Here is a 14,348-nt window from a genome sequence, read left to right as displayed (position 1 = left end):
TGCCTGCTGGACAGAATCCTCCTGAGAAGGAGGATTAGACCAGCTGACAGATGAAGTGCTGTTCTAGTGCTAAGAATTTATTTTAACTCTCCCTGAGCTCTCCAAATATTTACCCTTTCCTAGGTATACTTAAAAAGTTTTATATTTTACTTTTATTGATATGTGTACATGACCCTTAATGTTGCAAGGCTGTGGGGTGGGGGAATCTTATATTATTCTCACTTTATAAATTGAGAAGTATTAGGGATACCTAAGAGAACTGTCCAGAGTCATAAGGAAGGTGACAATGCTGACCTTCCAGTTGACCTTTACTGTCACACCACGGTGCTGCTCAGTCTAATGGTCATGCTGACACTGCAAGTGAACATGAGACGAGTGGGAAGAGTGGGGTGTTTTGCTGTGTGGTGTTAAGGAGACAGTCGTCAGTGCGGAGGAGATGGGGCTTGAGGTGGACCTCGGAGAAGGTGTAGGGTTAGAGGGGCAGAGTGCAGAGCTGCTGCCTTCTAGGCAGGGGCTCAGGATGAAGGAAGCTCCAAGGAGGGGTGTGGTGACAGGGAATACACCTTCTCAACCCGGGCTGGTACAAGGATTGGTCAGGATTGGAAGAACCAAATTTATCACACAACTTTGATCACTTTTCAGAACTCTCAGCGAAGTCCTCAGTTTGGCTTTGATGGCATTTGTAATAGGATCCTACCCATCTCTTCAACCTCATTGTTCCTTCTTTGTCTCTCCCAGCCACACTCTTTCTTGCATGTTCATTCTGTGTCCTAACTGAGAATCCCGTCTTCCCCAACTCTAATGCTCGACCTCTGCCCTTTTTCCTCTGCCTGTGTTCAGCCTGTGCTCCCTCTCTCAGAGCTCAAGAATGAGGTGGCGGATAGAACGACTCACATGGGCATGGTGTTCTTGTTCTGTTTTCATTCACAGAACTTGTCCTCCAGCTTGTATTCTAAGCTGCTGGAGTCGAGGGCCCAAAACTCATGTTTCCTCTGTGCTTCCCACAGAGCTGAGACAAGGCAGTTGTCACCAATTGATATTATTGAAAGGGGATTACATTTGAGTATTTATCATGTGGAGAACTACAGAATAGAACAAGAAGAAGTAGGGACTGGCCTGGTGGCATAGCGGTTACGTTCATGTGCTCGGCGTCAGTGGTCCAGGGTTTGCTGGCTCGGATCCCAGGTGGGGACGTAGGTGCACTGCTTGTCAAGCCACTCTGTGGCAGGTGTCCTGGGGCCAGTCTTCTTCAGCAAAAAGAGGAGAATTGGTGGTAGATGTTAGCTTAGGGCTAATCTTCCTCAAAAAAAAAAAAAAGAAGTAAAAGACATCCCTTACCTTAAAAGAGTGAGATTTCTCTTTTTGGAAGCTATAGAGGAGAGCGTAGAGCACATTTACTTCAATCACCTTTTACACTTGGGGAAACGAAGCTTAGAGCACAGGTAACTCGAGGAAGGTCATGCAGAGCATGAACTGGAACCCGGGAGCTGGCGTGATGGAGTCTGGAGCAAGGCCGCCTATGTTCAGCCCCGGCCCTGCTGCTTACTTAGTGTGCACCTTGAGCAAGTGGCACCACATCTCCGTGCCTCGGTTTCCTCCTCTGAGCAGTGTATAGGGTTGTGGTGTGGGTTAACGACATGTAGTGGTGAGGTGCTCAGAGGGGCTGGGTGCACAGTAAGTGCTCACTAAATGTTGGCTCTTATTAGTCATTATTTTCTGACTCCAAAATACAAGATTGTGAAGTTTCTTCTTTACCATCAGAGATTAGGTGGCACTTGGTATAATTTTCATGTTGTGTGTTCTCTAGTATTCTAATTTCTTGATAGTTTGTTGTTTGGAAGAGGCAGCAATTATAGAGTATTGTTTACCTGAGTACTTTATTCTTTAAAAATACCAAGAGTAACTACGAATTTAACTTACCCTGTAAATTGATAGATGCCATAGTCTAGGGGATGTGTGTGTGTGTGTGTGTAATTCCTGCTAATAGGAAACTACTCTAGATTTTATGAAATGGCTATTGTATAGTACATGACTATTCACTCACATGCCATGTCACTCACATTCGTTTAAACTCCTTTTTCGTTATCACTCCTGTAAGGACCCTTTTTTGGGCATTGTATTCTTGCTTGTCCCCCTCCTTTCCCCTCTCAGATATACTTGTGTCTGTTTGTGTACTATATGTCTTTGCTTTATACATAAAAAGAATAAGATACTTTTATCCCTCAAGAACCAATCTTTGTCCCCTTGGGGGCCATATCACTCTCTTTGAGGATGCATAGTTTAAGGTGAAGCCATACTTCCATAAGAGAATTTTTCTTCACATTTTTCAAAGTAATAGGAAGAAAATAGAAAATATTTTTCTGTTTTTTTTATTTTTTAAACATTAGGTTCATGGCCCTTTGAAGTCATGTATTCTAGGTAATAAAGCAGGTTCTGGGATGTGACAGTTCTCAAAATAGCATCAAGTAAAAGCTGGAGGAGATAAGTGAAGTATGAGCAGGCATTCAACACATAAGAGACGTTAATTTATATGACTTCAGACTCACCTGTTTAAAAATTGCGCATCACATTTTATTTTGTTTAAAAAAATACTGCAGGACATATAGAGAATTGTTCCAGTTTAAATTTGAAGCCTTTTTTAAAAAACATTTTAATTTTTAAGGAACAAAGGAGAATTCATAAGACTGCCCAGGGGCTGGCCCCGTGGCCGAGTGGTTGAGTTCGCGCGCTTCGCTGCAGGTGGCCCAGTGTTTCGTTGGTTCGAATCCTGGGCGTGGACATGGCACTGCTCATCAGGCCACGCTGAGGCAGCGTCCCACATGCCACAACTAGAAGGACCCACAACGAAGAATATACAACTGTGTACTGGGGGGCTTTGGGGAGAAAAAGGAAAAAATAAAATCTTTAAAAAATGAGATGATGTCCCATCTCAGTTTTAACCCTATTAGTGAAGATCACTGTTGTACATCAGTTTTTTTAATTACTGGATATTAAGTTCTATTTTAGTCTCTTCTAAAATATAAAAAGGCTTTAAACAATTTTAATATAAATTAATTGTGATAAAATACATATAAAATTTACTGTCTTGACCATTTTTAAGTATTAGAAACCTTTTTTTTTTTTTTTTAAGATTTTATTTTTCCTTTTTCTCCCAAAGCCCCCTGGTACATAGTTGTGTATTTTTAGTTGTGGGTCCTTCTAGCTGTGGCGTATGGGATGATGCCTCAGCATGGCTTGATGAGCGGTGCCATGTCCGCACCCAGGGTCCGAACTGATGAAACGCTGGGCCGCCGAAGCGTAGCTCGTGAACTTAACCCCTCGGCCATGGGGCCGGCCCCTAGAAACCTTTTGATACAAGTCAGTTTCAAGGCTCTGAAACAGAATGTTTTAGAAGAAAAAATTTTGTTTAAACAATTTTATGTATAAATTGTAAAACATTTTTTCAACTGTACTAAGTCTTGAGATTTTCAGCTTGGTATTTTGAATTTGTGTCAATAAATATTTGCATGAGTGAAGAAATGGGAGAATATTGTTTTTCTAGTATGTCTTTTAGAAAGTTTGGTCCTCTCATCTCTTTAGGTGGCCGTCAGACCCAAGAGCAAAGAACTCAGAGAAATGTAATAAACATACCTGGAGAAAAACGCACTGAAAATGGGGTAAGTAATAGTGATTTCAATTGAAAATTTTAAATTGCTTTTTGTAGACGCTAATGAGTTTAGGTTATAATTTATTTTTAAAGAATTACTTTTTGGGTAGAAATTGTCATTTCTGTTGAGTATTTCAAAACTTTTTCTGAAGTTGTGAAGGGGCGAGTACTGAGTGGTTTTACCTGTCTGCACCCTGGGCCGTGTACAGGACAGTCTCAAGCAGAGCAGTGCCCTTCACAGGTTGCTGCCTGTGGCGTGTCCTGGAGCAGCAGCTGCGCACCTGTGTGCACGGGGCACTGGTCTGTCTCCTGGAAGCAGATAGTCTCAGTCTCTAGACTAAGAGATGAGCAAGCTGACTTGCTTTGTATCTTCAGTGTTGTCCTGAACTTTGGGTCAGATTTTGAAAAATGAAATAGCTGGTGGATTGCAGTCTTCACGGCTGCCTCCAGGAGAGAGAACTTCCTTTATCGTAGATGTAGAGTTGGAGAACAGGCCTAGCACTGATTATAGGTGAGGAAGTGTGTCTAAATGAGGGGTTCTTTTTAAGAAATGTTGGTGCGTGTTAAAAGAATAAGCAGAAATGAATGAATCAGAATGAGAATGAGTAAATGAGAGAAGAATGAAGAATGACATTTTCAACAGGGTTTTTTCTGGAAATTTTAGTAATAACTTTTCCAAATAATTTTAAGGCTAGAGATTTGCTTTCTTTTCCTGGCTCTGCTACTAACTAGGTATGTGAGCTTGGGCAAGTTATTTCCTAGCACAGTGCTTGGCACAGCCAGATTCCAGTAAAGAACACAAGGTCTGGAGTGTGGAGAGCCCGTATTCAGACACTGGCTTCAGAACTTTCTGACTAGCTAAATTTGAGCAAGTTACTTTGCCTTCTACTTCCAGTTACTATTGTTCAATTGCTGTTTTCATTCTTTCGTTGGTTACCATGTGACTTTAAATGATACACTTAAATCTCTCTTTCTTTGTTCTGTTGACTTTAAACCCTGTCTCTGGACCTCCCTCTTTGTAAAATGGGGGTGTTAGTGCCCCTGCCTTTTCCATCTCTCTTCCCTCCTACCTTCCAGCATTTTCAGCTGTACTTCTCTGTTGTCAAGGTGGATGATATTTGTGTACTGTTATCTAATTAAGCCTTTTGTACTTGGTCTATAGATTGGTTATAAAGTTGAAAACCATTTAATAATGTTTATTATTTTAGATTTTGCAGATATTACCCACTACAGAGCCAAGTGGTATACTAGATTATGTTTTCTTCTCTTTGGCTCCAATGTTATAATCTTTGTGCCACGCAGGGAGAGTTAGTCCTAATGTCAAGATCATGGATTCTCCTTCCTTACCTTCCAATTTCAAAAGATCATTCCACAAATCCTCCTTTTACTCCTGCCTTCTGACATACTTGTTCACTCCAAATCTAGAGCCTCTGTAGGATTCTGCCAGGCATATCTGCTTCAGAAAGTCTTAAGAACTAAGGGCCCTTGGCCGGCTCCAGTGGCCTAGTGGTTAAGTTCGCCATACTCTGCTTTGGTGACCCGGGTAACCTTGGTTCCTGGGCACGGACCTACACCACTCGTCTATGTGGCTGTGCTGAGGGCGGCTCACATACGCAAAAGAGGAAGACTGGCAACTGATGTTAGCTCAGGGGGAATCTTCCTCAAAAAGAGAGAGAGAGGGAGAGAAATAAAGGGCCAGACCCCATTGGCAGAACTTTGGATTCGTTAAGTCTGATGTGGGCCTGAAAAACCCCTATATGACTGTGTTGCCCTGCCAGGTTTGGGAACCTCCAGGTTACGTACATATATTGTCATAAGCATTCAGAACTTACTTGTCCAACAGAATTTTGAAGATCCTTTTGAGTTCTAAGATTTCCCCTGACCTGAATTTTGAGGAAGGTGAAATAAATGTATTGAGTAGGCTGTGTATTAAGGTGAGGTGTGTGTATATATGATACAGGGAAGGGACTCGGAAGGAAAGGATTTCAATGGTGTAATAAAGTGAGTTTTGATGTTTTGATATGATGACTCTGTGATCTTTCACCTGATGAAGTTGTTTCTTGGTAACATGCAGATAATGTTTACATTCAAGATCAACAAAACTGAAACCTGAAACCAAAATTTAAAATCTGTTTGTAATAACCTTTATGTAAACTTGTAAGTAAGAGGTAGAGGGGCCGGCCCCGTGGTGCAGCAGTTAAGTTCGCACGTTCTGCTTCTGCAGCCTAGGGTTCCCTGGTTCGGATCCTGGGTGCGGACCTACACACCGCTTGGCAAGCCATGCTGTGGCAGGCATCCCACATATAAAGTAGAGGAAGATGGGCATGGATGTTAGCTCAGGGCCAATCTTCCCTGGCAAAAAAGAGGAGGATTGGCAGCAGATGTTAGCTCAGGGCTAATCTTCCTCAGGAAAAAAAAAAAAAAGTAGGAGGTAGAGAGCTGGTCTAGAGGTATAACTCTTTGCTGGAAGCATTACATCAAAGATGTTACTATATTTTATGGCATAGTACTTGCCTTTTAAGCCTAATAATGCATTACTTTTTGTAAAGCGTTTTATTGTCTACAAAGCACTTTTACATGCATTTTTAAAGTTAACAGGATGTTAAACATCTTTCTCCAAAAATGTTTTTTGTACACCCTGGGTGTGGAATAATGATATGCTGAACCTTCTGCCTCATGGGCTACAGCACCCAGGAACAGATCAAGCAGCAACTGAGGGAGGAGGGCGTGTGTATTGGAAGAGAAGGGCAGTGTGCTGAGTGGATGTGATTCATGCCCAGTCGCAGCTGCTGAGGCAAGAGACTGGGGAAGTTCTGCTCTCTGAAAACGGCAGGTCAGCAAGTAAGGTTGTCTAAGAAAGGTCCAGACCCCCACTGGCAGAGCTTTTGTTTCGGTAAGTCTGGAGTGGGCCTGGAAAACTCCCCATATGACTGTGTTGCCCTACCAGGTTTGGGAACCTGCAGGTTACATGCAGATACTCTCATAAGCATTCGTAAATTACTTGTCCAACAGAATTTTGAAGATCTGGTTTGACTTTATGCTGTAAAGGCAAATTGATTGATTCTTGTTGTATTTGCCTATATCCCAGGTGGGTACAGGCCATCAAGGCACAAACCAGCCTTGGTATTTCCTCATTGCCCAGAGCTGCTGCTGTCTCTCTGTTTTTGGCACCGGTAGACTGCTTACCATTGTGTCACCTCAGTGATGCTCTTAAAAATAGGTTTTTATGTTGTATCTTGCCTTTTAGATGTTGCAGTCAGGACTGTAGTTCAGTGTGTCTTGTGGGCCATACTGTTGGAGACAGACGCTTCTCACAGTGTTCGGCTTGTGGCTCTCATGTGGCACGTAGTTGATTTTCTCTCACTGTTACTTGTGTTCTTTGATAGCCTGGTTATCCTGCTGATCTTTCCCACCCTAATCATTTCTAGCCACTCGCCTTGGGTATGAATATGTGTTGAACTGAACTGAACTGATATGGGTGAATTTTAATCATAAGAGTAATTCACATTTATAGGATAAAATAGCATATTGTAGTAGTATTGCAGGGTTTAGGGATCTGGTATACATTTTAGATGACTAATTGACTCTTAATTAATTTGTGAGACCTAGTGATTGTTGGAATATGAAATATTCCCACTCCAGAGTATAATGAAGTGTCAGAGAGGCTTGATTTTACTGACTATTTTATATGATAAAAATAAGCCTGCGTGTTTATAATTTATCTTGATATCATTATCTCCTATTTTTTTGTTTGCTAAATAGGCAAGTAAAAATACTTTCCAAACCTGGAAATTTATAACTTTGGAGAGGTAAGAAAAAAGAGAAATGATTTAATGTTCTAGGATATTGTGTGAGCATAAATAGATTTTATCCTAATTATTTTGTCAGAACTTTGTTTTAGGGATGTTTGTCATTTTGAAGTGACGTTATACTTGATAATCCAGTTACACTTTAAAAAACTTGTTATAGTTTTAAACAAATGTCTTGTGATGATTAATTACAAGATAGAATACTAGCTGTTTGGTTTAATTCTTCTCTATTTCTTAGTTTTTATTGTGAAATATATACACAGAAGAATGTGTCAGACATATGGTTTATAGAACTACTAACAAAAACCACTCAGGTGACTACCACCCAGGCTTAAAAATTCTCTCTTTCTTCCTTTTTTTCTTTTTTTGAGGAAGATTAGCCCTGAGCTAACGTCTGCTGCCAATCCTCCTCTTTTTGCTGAGGAAGACTGGCCCTGAGCTAATATTCGTGCCCATCTTCCTTTACTTTATATGTGGGACGCCTGCCACAGCATGGCTTGACAAGCACTGTGTAGGTCCGCACCTGGGATCTGAATCGGGCTAACCCTGGGCCGTGGAAGCAGAATGTGCAAACTTAACCACTGCGCCACTGGACCAGCCCCTCTCTTTATTCTTTTTAAAGCAATTCTATTCAATTTATTTTTAGACAGACCAAAGACACTATGAAAGCAAGAAGTTTGGTGACGGCTACTTGAAGTCTATCTCAAATTCCAGAGAGAAAGAAAAGGTGTTGTTGGAGATAGGTGTGTAAACAAGCAAATCACCATACAGTGTGAAAAGTGTAGTAAACTGAGAGTGAGGCACCAAAATAATTGGCTGTGATTGGATTAGCTTACTGAGGTGGATATCAGGAAAGATTTCCCAAGGAGGAGGAGGTCAGAGGCTTCTGCAGAGATACAGAGGAAAACAGGAAACTCATTGGCGGCAGAGAGTTATAAACATGTTGCTAACAGCAGAACCTATTGGGGACAGGAAGGTGGGGGTGATGCTGAAGAGGGAAGACAGCCAGAGGATTGGCCGGTGGGGGGGGGGGGGGTCCAAATCTTCGCTGTGCTAAGAGCCTTTACTTAATCATGTAGGATTTTAAGCCAGAGAAAGACAGGATCAGCTATGTTTTAGAAAGTTCCCTCTGGTGCTAGCGTGCGACAATTATATATCAGGGGGTGGGGGTGAGCATAAGACTGGAGACGGGGCCTTGTGAGGTCATTGCTTGCTGTACTTTACAGTAGAGTTACAGCTGCTTGAATCTCAGAAGATTTACTTTCAAAGAAAATATTTGAAAATAAAAATTTTAAGGTTATGAAGATGTAAACTTAAAAGGCATCCGGTTATTTATGTAAACTACAATTTAGAAAAACTGTCCCTCCTTGAGATGATAGCATAAACAAGGGAGGTTGTTATTAGCTAACAGAGTGATGTCTCTTTAAAAAAATCTTAAACGCTTTATGTGAGAACAATGTTACTATCCAAGAAAAGAAATTCCTTGAAAATCATTTCTCAAGGAAAAAGGGTCAGACCTGAGATTTTAAAATTAGTTCATTCTCTCTTATAATTCGTTTCTACTTATATGAAATTGTCCCAAGAAAGTCAAAACTGGAATTAGGCTTTTTTAAACTTCCTCTGGAATAATACAGTGATAGGCAGGCCTCCTTAGCTATCCTGCCTTCCTCCAGAAAGCCCTTCAGTGTTGCTGGGCAGGTGACATTAGTCTATTTTGTCATTTCTCATAATCTTCCAAAAATAAAGAGTTTGCTAGAGTTCTCATTCTCCTCTTTATTTTATTTGTTTATTATTTTACGCTAGAATCAAGTTATCTTTAGCTTTTATGTTTTTCAAGAGGGGGAATTAATCCTTTCCTGTTAGATTGAACCATATGAAATTGTTGATGTTTGGCCCGTTTTTTTTAAGGAAGATCAGCCCTGAGCTAACATCTGCTGCCAATCCTCCTCTTTTTGCTGAGGAAGACTGGCCCTGAGGTAACATCCATGCCCATCTTCCTCCACTTTATATGTGGAACGCCTACCACAGCATGGCTTGCCAAGTGTTGCCACGTCCGCATCCGGGATCCAAACCAGTGAACCCCAGCCGCCGAAGTGGAATGTGTGCACTTAACTGCTGTGCCACCAGGCTGGCCCTGTTTGACTATTTTTGATTTACAAAAACAGCATTTTCATAAGATTGAAACCAAAAATAAATGAATAGATGGTATCTGGTGGTGTTTACCCTTTGATACAATGAATTGCTGTTGGTTGAGAGCAATCATATGTGCGTATGCTGCAGCCTGGGCAGGCAGCACCTCCTTTATGATGGAAAGTGCGTCCGCTTGCTGTCAGGAGATCCATGTTCAGATCCTGACACTGCTGCTGACCCACCACCTGAACTTGGGAGAGGTACCAACCAGCTGCCCAGAGACTTCTCTTTCTCAATGGTAAAATAAGCTTCCTTTTCCTCATAGGGTTTTTGTAAGCATCAACTAAGCTAACTATAAACTCATGTGTATATAAATGTCTGGCGTGGAGCAAGTGCTCTTTACATGTTGTTGAATCTCTTAAATTCAGACTTCATTAAAAAGTACTGAGTTCTCTCTCATCTCGGGAAGTGATGTCAGATCCTGAGTGTTAGAACAATTGCATGAGAGATTCCTTAGATGATCAGGAAAAACTTCAGGAAGCAGATGACATTTCCACTACATCTTAAAGGCTAGGTAGAGTTTAGAATGTGGGGGCATTATAGACAGAAAGAAGAATGTGAGCAAAAAATATGGAGGTGGGAAAGTGTTGGTTCTGCAATAGAGAGGCAAGCACAGATGTGAGAGAGATCATAAAGAGCACTGAGCAACAGCTTATATTTGGAGCAGGGTAGACTCAAGTCAGAGATGATGCTAGAACCATTAATAGAGGTAGGGAATATAGGGAGGAAACCAGGTTTGGAAGGAAAGGGAGGAGTTTGGTTTTGGCCATGTTGAGGTTGCAGTGCTGGCAGGGCATACAAATAAAATTTGGCTATGGGGGGCCTGGCCCCATGGCGCAGCAGTTAAGCACACATGTTCCGCTTCGGCGGCTCAGGGTTTGCCAGTACGGATGCTGGGTGTGGACATGGTACCGCTCGGCAAGCCATGCTGTGGCAGGCATCCCACATATAAAGTAGAGGAAGATGGGCACGGATGTTAGCTCAAGGCCAGTCTTCCTCAGCAAAAAGAGGAGGATTGGCACGAGATGTTAGCTCAGGGCTAATCTTCCAAAAAAAAAAAAAATTGGCTATGGGAACTGTGCATCTAGAGCTCTTTGGGGAGAGGCCGGGGGTGGATGGGTAAGGTGTGTTCCTCATATAAACTAAGTACAGAAAGAAACAAGCAGGACAAACTGTTGAACTATGGCATGTCATCTCATTGAAACTTGAAAGCTTAGGAAATTTATTTTTTCCCTGAATATTACAGTAACATTCTTGTCTGTTATAACCAAAGATGAAGTTTTTTGGTTGAGTCTTAAAATCAGCATATCAGGATTAGAGGTTTCATCTGAAGTGACCCATTAACGAAGGAATGTATGTTAGGCATTGAGGAAAAAAGCAGCATTTATAGTTAAAAACCCTATTGAGAGACTTACCGACGTCAGTGAAATGGCAGAGTGAGCTGACCCAGGACTCTCTCCCCTCCAAACTACAACCAAAACCCGGAACAACTGAATTTCAACCAATAACTCTAATAATACAAGAGATCGTCAGAGACCCACAGCAGCAAAATGACAATGGAGGGCAGAGAGGCTGGAGCCGCCCTCGGAGGAGCTGGAACCGGTAGGAGAGATCTTCGCTCCCTCCCCTAGAGACTGGGATCGCTGTTCGGGTGAAGGAAGGAGTGGAGGAGGGGCCGTGTGTCCAGGGGATCGTCCAGAACTCCCACCACCAGTGCAGCGGAAACCCGCTAATGGGGGAAAGCTTCCGCATGTGGGGACCCTATCAAGCCAGGGCCCTGGGAGACCAGAGAGCAAGAACTGATGGGAATCCAGGTTGCTGTGTGAGAGAAAGTGCCCCTCCTCCCCAACCCATGCTGTACACCGCCATCGCAGCTGAAGGCGGAGGACTCAGAACGAGTGCCTCTCGACCCCCATCTAGTGGAGACAGGCTGCCACTGCAACCGAATAATTCCATCACGCGCGAAAACCGCTCCTCTACCATTCAGCAATTTATAAAAGCTCCAGACCAGAAGGAAAATAATAAAAACACAGAATTAAGTCCTGAGGACTTGGAAATAGGTAAACTAAGTGAAAATGAGTTCAGAGTAGCTATCATCAAAAAACTCAATGAGGTAAAGGGAAATATAGAGAAACAAGTCAATGAGTTCTGGAGTTACTTCACAAAAGAGATAGAAACTATAAAGAAGAATCAATCAGAAAGAGATGAAAAATACAATGGATCAGATAAAACAGAATACAGATTCCCTGAATGCCCATGTAGACACCATAGAGGAGCAAATTAGCGTAATTGAAGATAGACAGGCTGAACGGCTCCAGACAGAGGAAGAAAGAGAACTAAGAATTAAAAAAAAATGGGGGCTGGCCCTGTGGCTGAGTGGTTAAGTTTGCACACTCCACTGCAGGTGGCCCAGTGTCACATGGCACTGCTCATCAAGCCACAATGAGGCAGCATCCCACATGCCACAACTAGAAGGACCCACAACGAAGAATATACAACTATGTACTGGGGGGCTTGGGGAGAAAAAGGAAAAAAAATAAAATCTTTAAAAAAAAAAAAGATGAAAATAATCTCTGAGAAATAGCAGATTCAATGAGGAAATCCAATTTAAGAATTATCGGAATTCCAGAGGGTGTGGAGAAGGAAAATGGAGCAGAAAGTGTGCTTAACGAATTTATAGAAGAGAACTTCCCAAATCTAGGGATTGAGGGAGAAATGTGTGTGGAGGAAGCTTTCAGATCTCCTAGATTTGTCAATGTAAAAAGACCCACTGCAAGACATATAGTAGTAAAAATGGCAAAAATGGAAGAATACTCAGGGCAGCAAGACATAAGAAAATAACCTACAAAAGAACTCCTATCAGACTTTCAATGGATTTCTCTACAGAAACCTTACAAGCTAGGAGAGAATAGAATGACATATTCAAAACTTTAAAAGATAAAAATCTTCAGCCAAGAATACTCTATCCAGCAAAAATCCTTCAGATATGAGGGAGAAATTAAATCTTTTCCAGACAAACAAAAGTTAAGGGAATTTGTAACCAAAAGTCCTCCACTACAAGAAATAATCCAGAAGGCTCTCATACCTGAAAAAAGAAAAAAAGGGAGAAAGGGGTCACAAACCACAGAGTAGGGAGACAAATAATAGAACCAGAATAGGATAGCAAATATTCAACTATAGCATTAGGATACAGGGAAGGAAACCACCAAAGCGAAGACGATCTTATCACTCTAACCACAAACTCATAACACAAGTTGGAATAAGGGATGAAAATAATAATTTAGGAGGGGAAGAAGAAAGGGACTGAATCAGTCTAGGCCAAGTAAGTAAGAGACCACCAGTAAATGGATTATATTATACATGAGATTCTGAATACAAACTTCAGGATAGCCAGTAAACCAAAAAACAAAACAGAGACACAAAACATAAATAAGGAAAAATGTAAGAAACCCAGCATAAGAAATTGCAGAAGTCAACGGGTGGCTAAAACACACAGGGCAGGAGACAAAGGTAACACAGCAAAACCGGATAACAAGCGACAGAATGACAGCATTAAGCCCTCATGCATCAATACTCACCCTCAATGTAAACGGATTGAACTCTCCAATAAAAAGACACAGGGTGGCAAAATGGATTAAAGAACAAGATCCAACAATTTGTTGCCTCCAGGAAACACACCTCAGCCCCAAGGACAAACACAGGCTCAGAGTGAAGGGGTGGAGGACCATACGCCAAGCTAATAGCAAACAAAAGAAAGCAGGTGTCGCAACACTTATATCAGACAAAACAGACTTCAAGATAAGGCAGGTAAAGAGACACACAGAGGGACAATATATAATGATCAAAGGGACACTTCATCAAGAAGAAATAATGCTTATAAATATGTATACACCCAACACAGGAGCACCAAAGTTCATAAAGCAACTATTAACAGACCTAAAGGAAGATGTTAAAAACAACACAATAATAGTAGGGGACCTCAACACCCCACTCACATCGATGGACAGGTCATCCAGACAGAAAATCAACAAACAGTGGAGCTAAACAAAAAGTAAAACAGTTGGACTTAATAGACATATATAGAACACTTCATCCAAAAACAAGAGAATACACATTCTTCTCAAGTGCACATGGAACATTCTGAAGGATAGTCCATATGTTGGGAAGCAAGGCAAGCCTCTACAAATTTAAAAAAATTGAAATAATAACAAGCATCTTCTCCAATCATAACGCTATAAGGCTAGAAATTAATTACAAGAAAAAAGCTTAGAAAGGCACAAGGATGCGGAGACTCAACAATATGCTATTGACCAAGCAATGGATCATTGAAGAAATTAAAGAAGAAATCAACAAATACCTGGAGACAAGTGAAAATGATAGCATGCCATACCAACTCATATGGAATACGGCAAAAGCTGTATTAAGAGGAAAATTCATCGCAATACAGACACATCTTAACAAACAAGAAAAATCCCAAATCAGCAATCTTAAACTACACCTAACTGAAGTAGAGAAAGAAGAACAAACAAAGCCCAAAGTCAGCAGAAGGAGAGAAATAATAAAATCAGAGCAGAAATAAATGTTATTGAAATGAAAAAGACAGTAGAAAGGACAAGTGAAAGAAAGAGCTGGTTCTTTGAGAAGATAAATAAAATTGACAAACCCCTAGCCAGACTAACAAAGAAAAAAAGGGAGAAAGCTCA

The 14,348-nt window shown here is 41.3% G+C and overlaps 1 protein-coding gene across 11 annotated transcripts in view; it reads left to right on the top strand.

Moving 5' to 3' along the window:
• Nucleotides 1-14,348, top strand: part of PPP1R13B (protein phosphatase 1 regulatory subunit 13B) — an 89,691-nt gene that overhangs the window by 44,272 nt on the left and 31,071 nt on the right. For all 11 annotated transcript variants that reach the window (XM_023628480.2, XM_023628477.2, XM_070249326.1 and 8 more), the window contains exon 4: nt 3,580-3,656. In XM_023628480.2, the coding sequence (XP_023484248.1) occupies nt 3,580-3,656 (77 nt within the window). The remainder of the gene's footprint in view (nt 1-3,579; nt 3,657-14,348) is intronic.

The sequence above is a fragment of the Equus caballus genome, chromosome 24 (assembly GCF_041296265.1).
Source record: "Equus caballus isolate H_3958 breed thoroughbred chromosome 24, TB-T2T, whole genome shotgun sequence".
NCBI lineage: Eukaryota > Metazoa > Chordata > Mammalia > Perissodactyla > Equidae > Equus > Equus caballus.
Note: the sequence above shows the minus strand (reverse complement) of the source record. Positions and strands in the feature narration are given on the sequence as shown.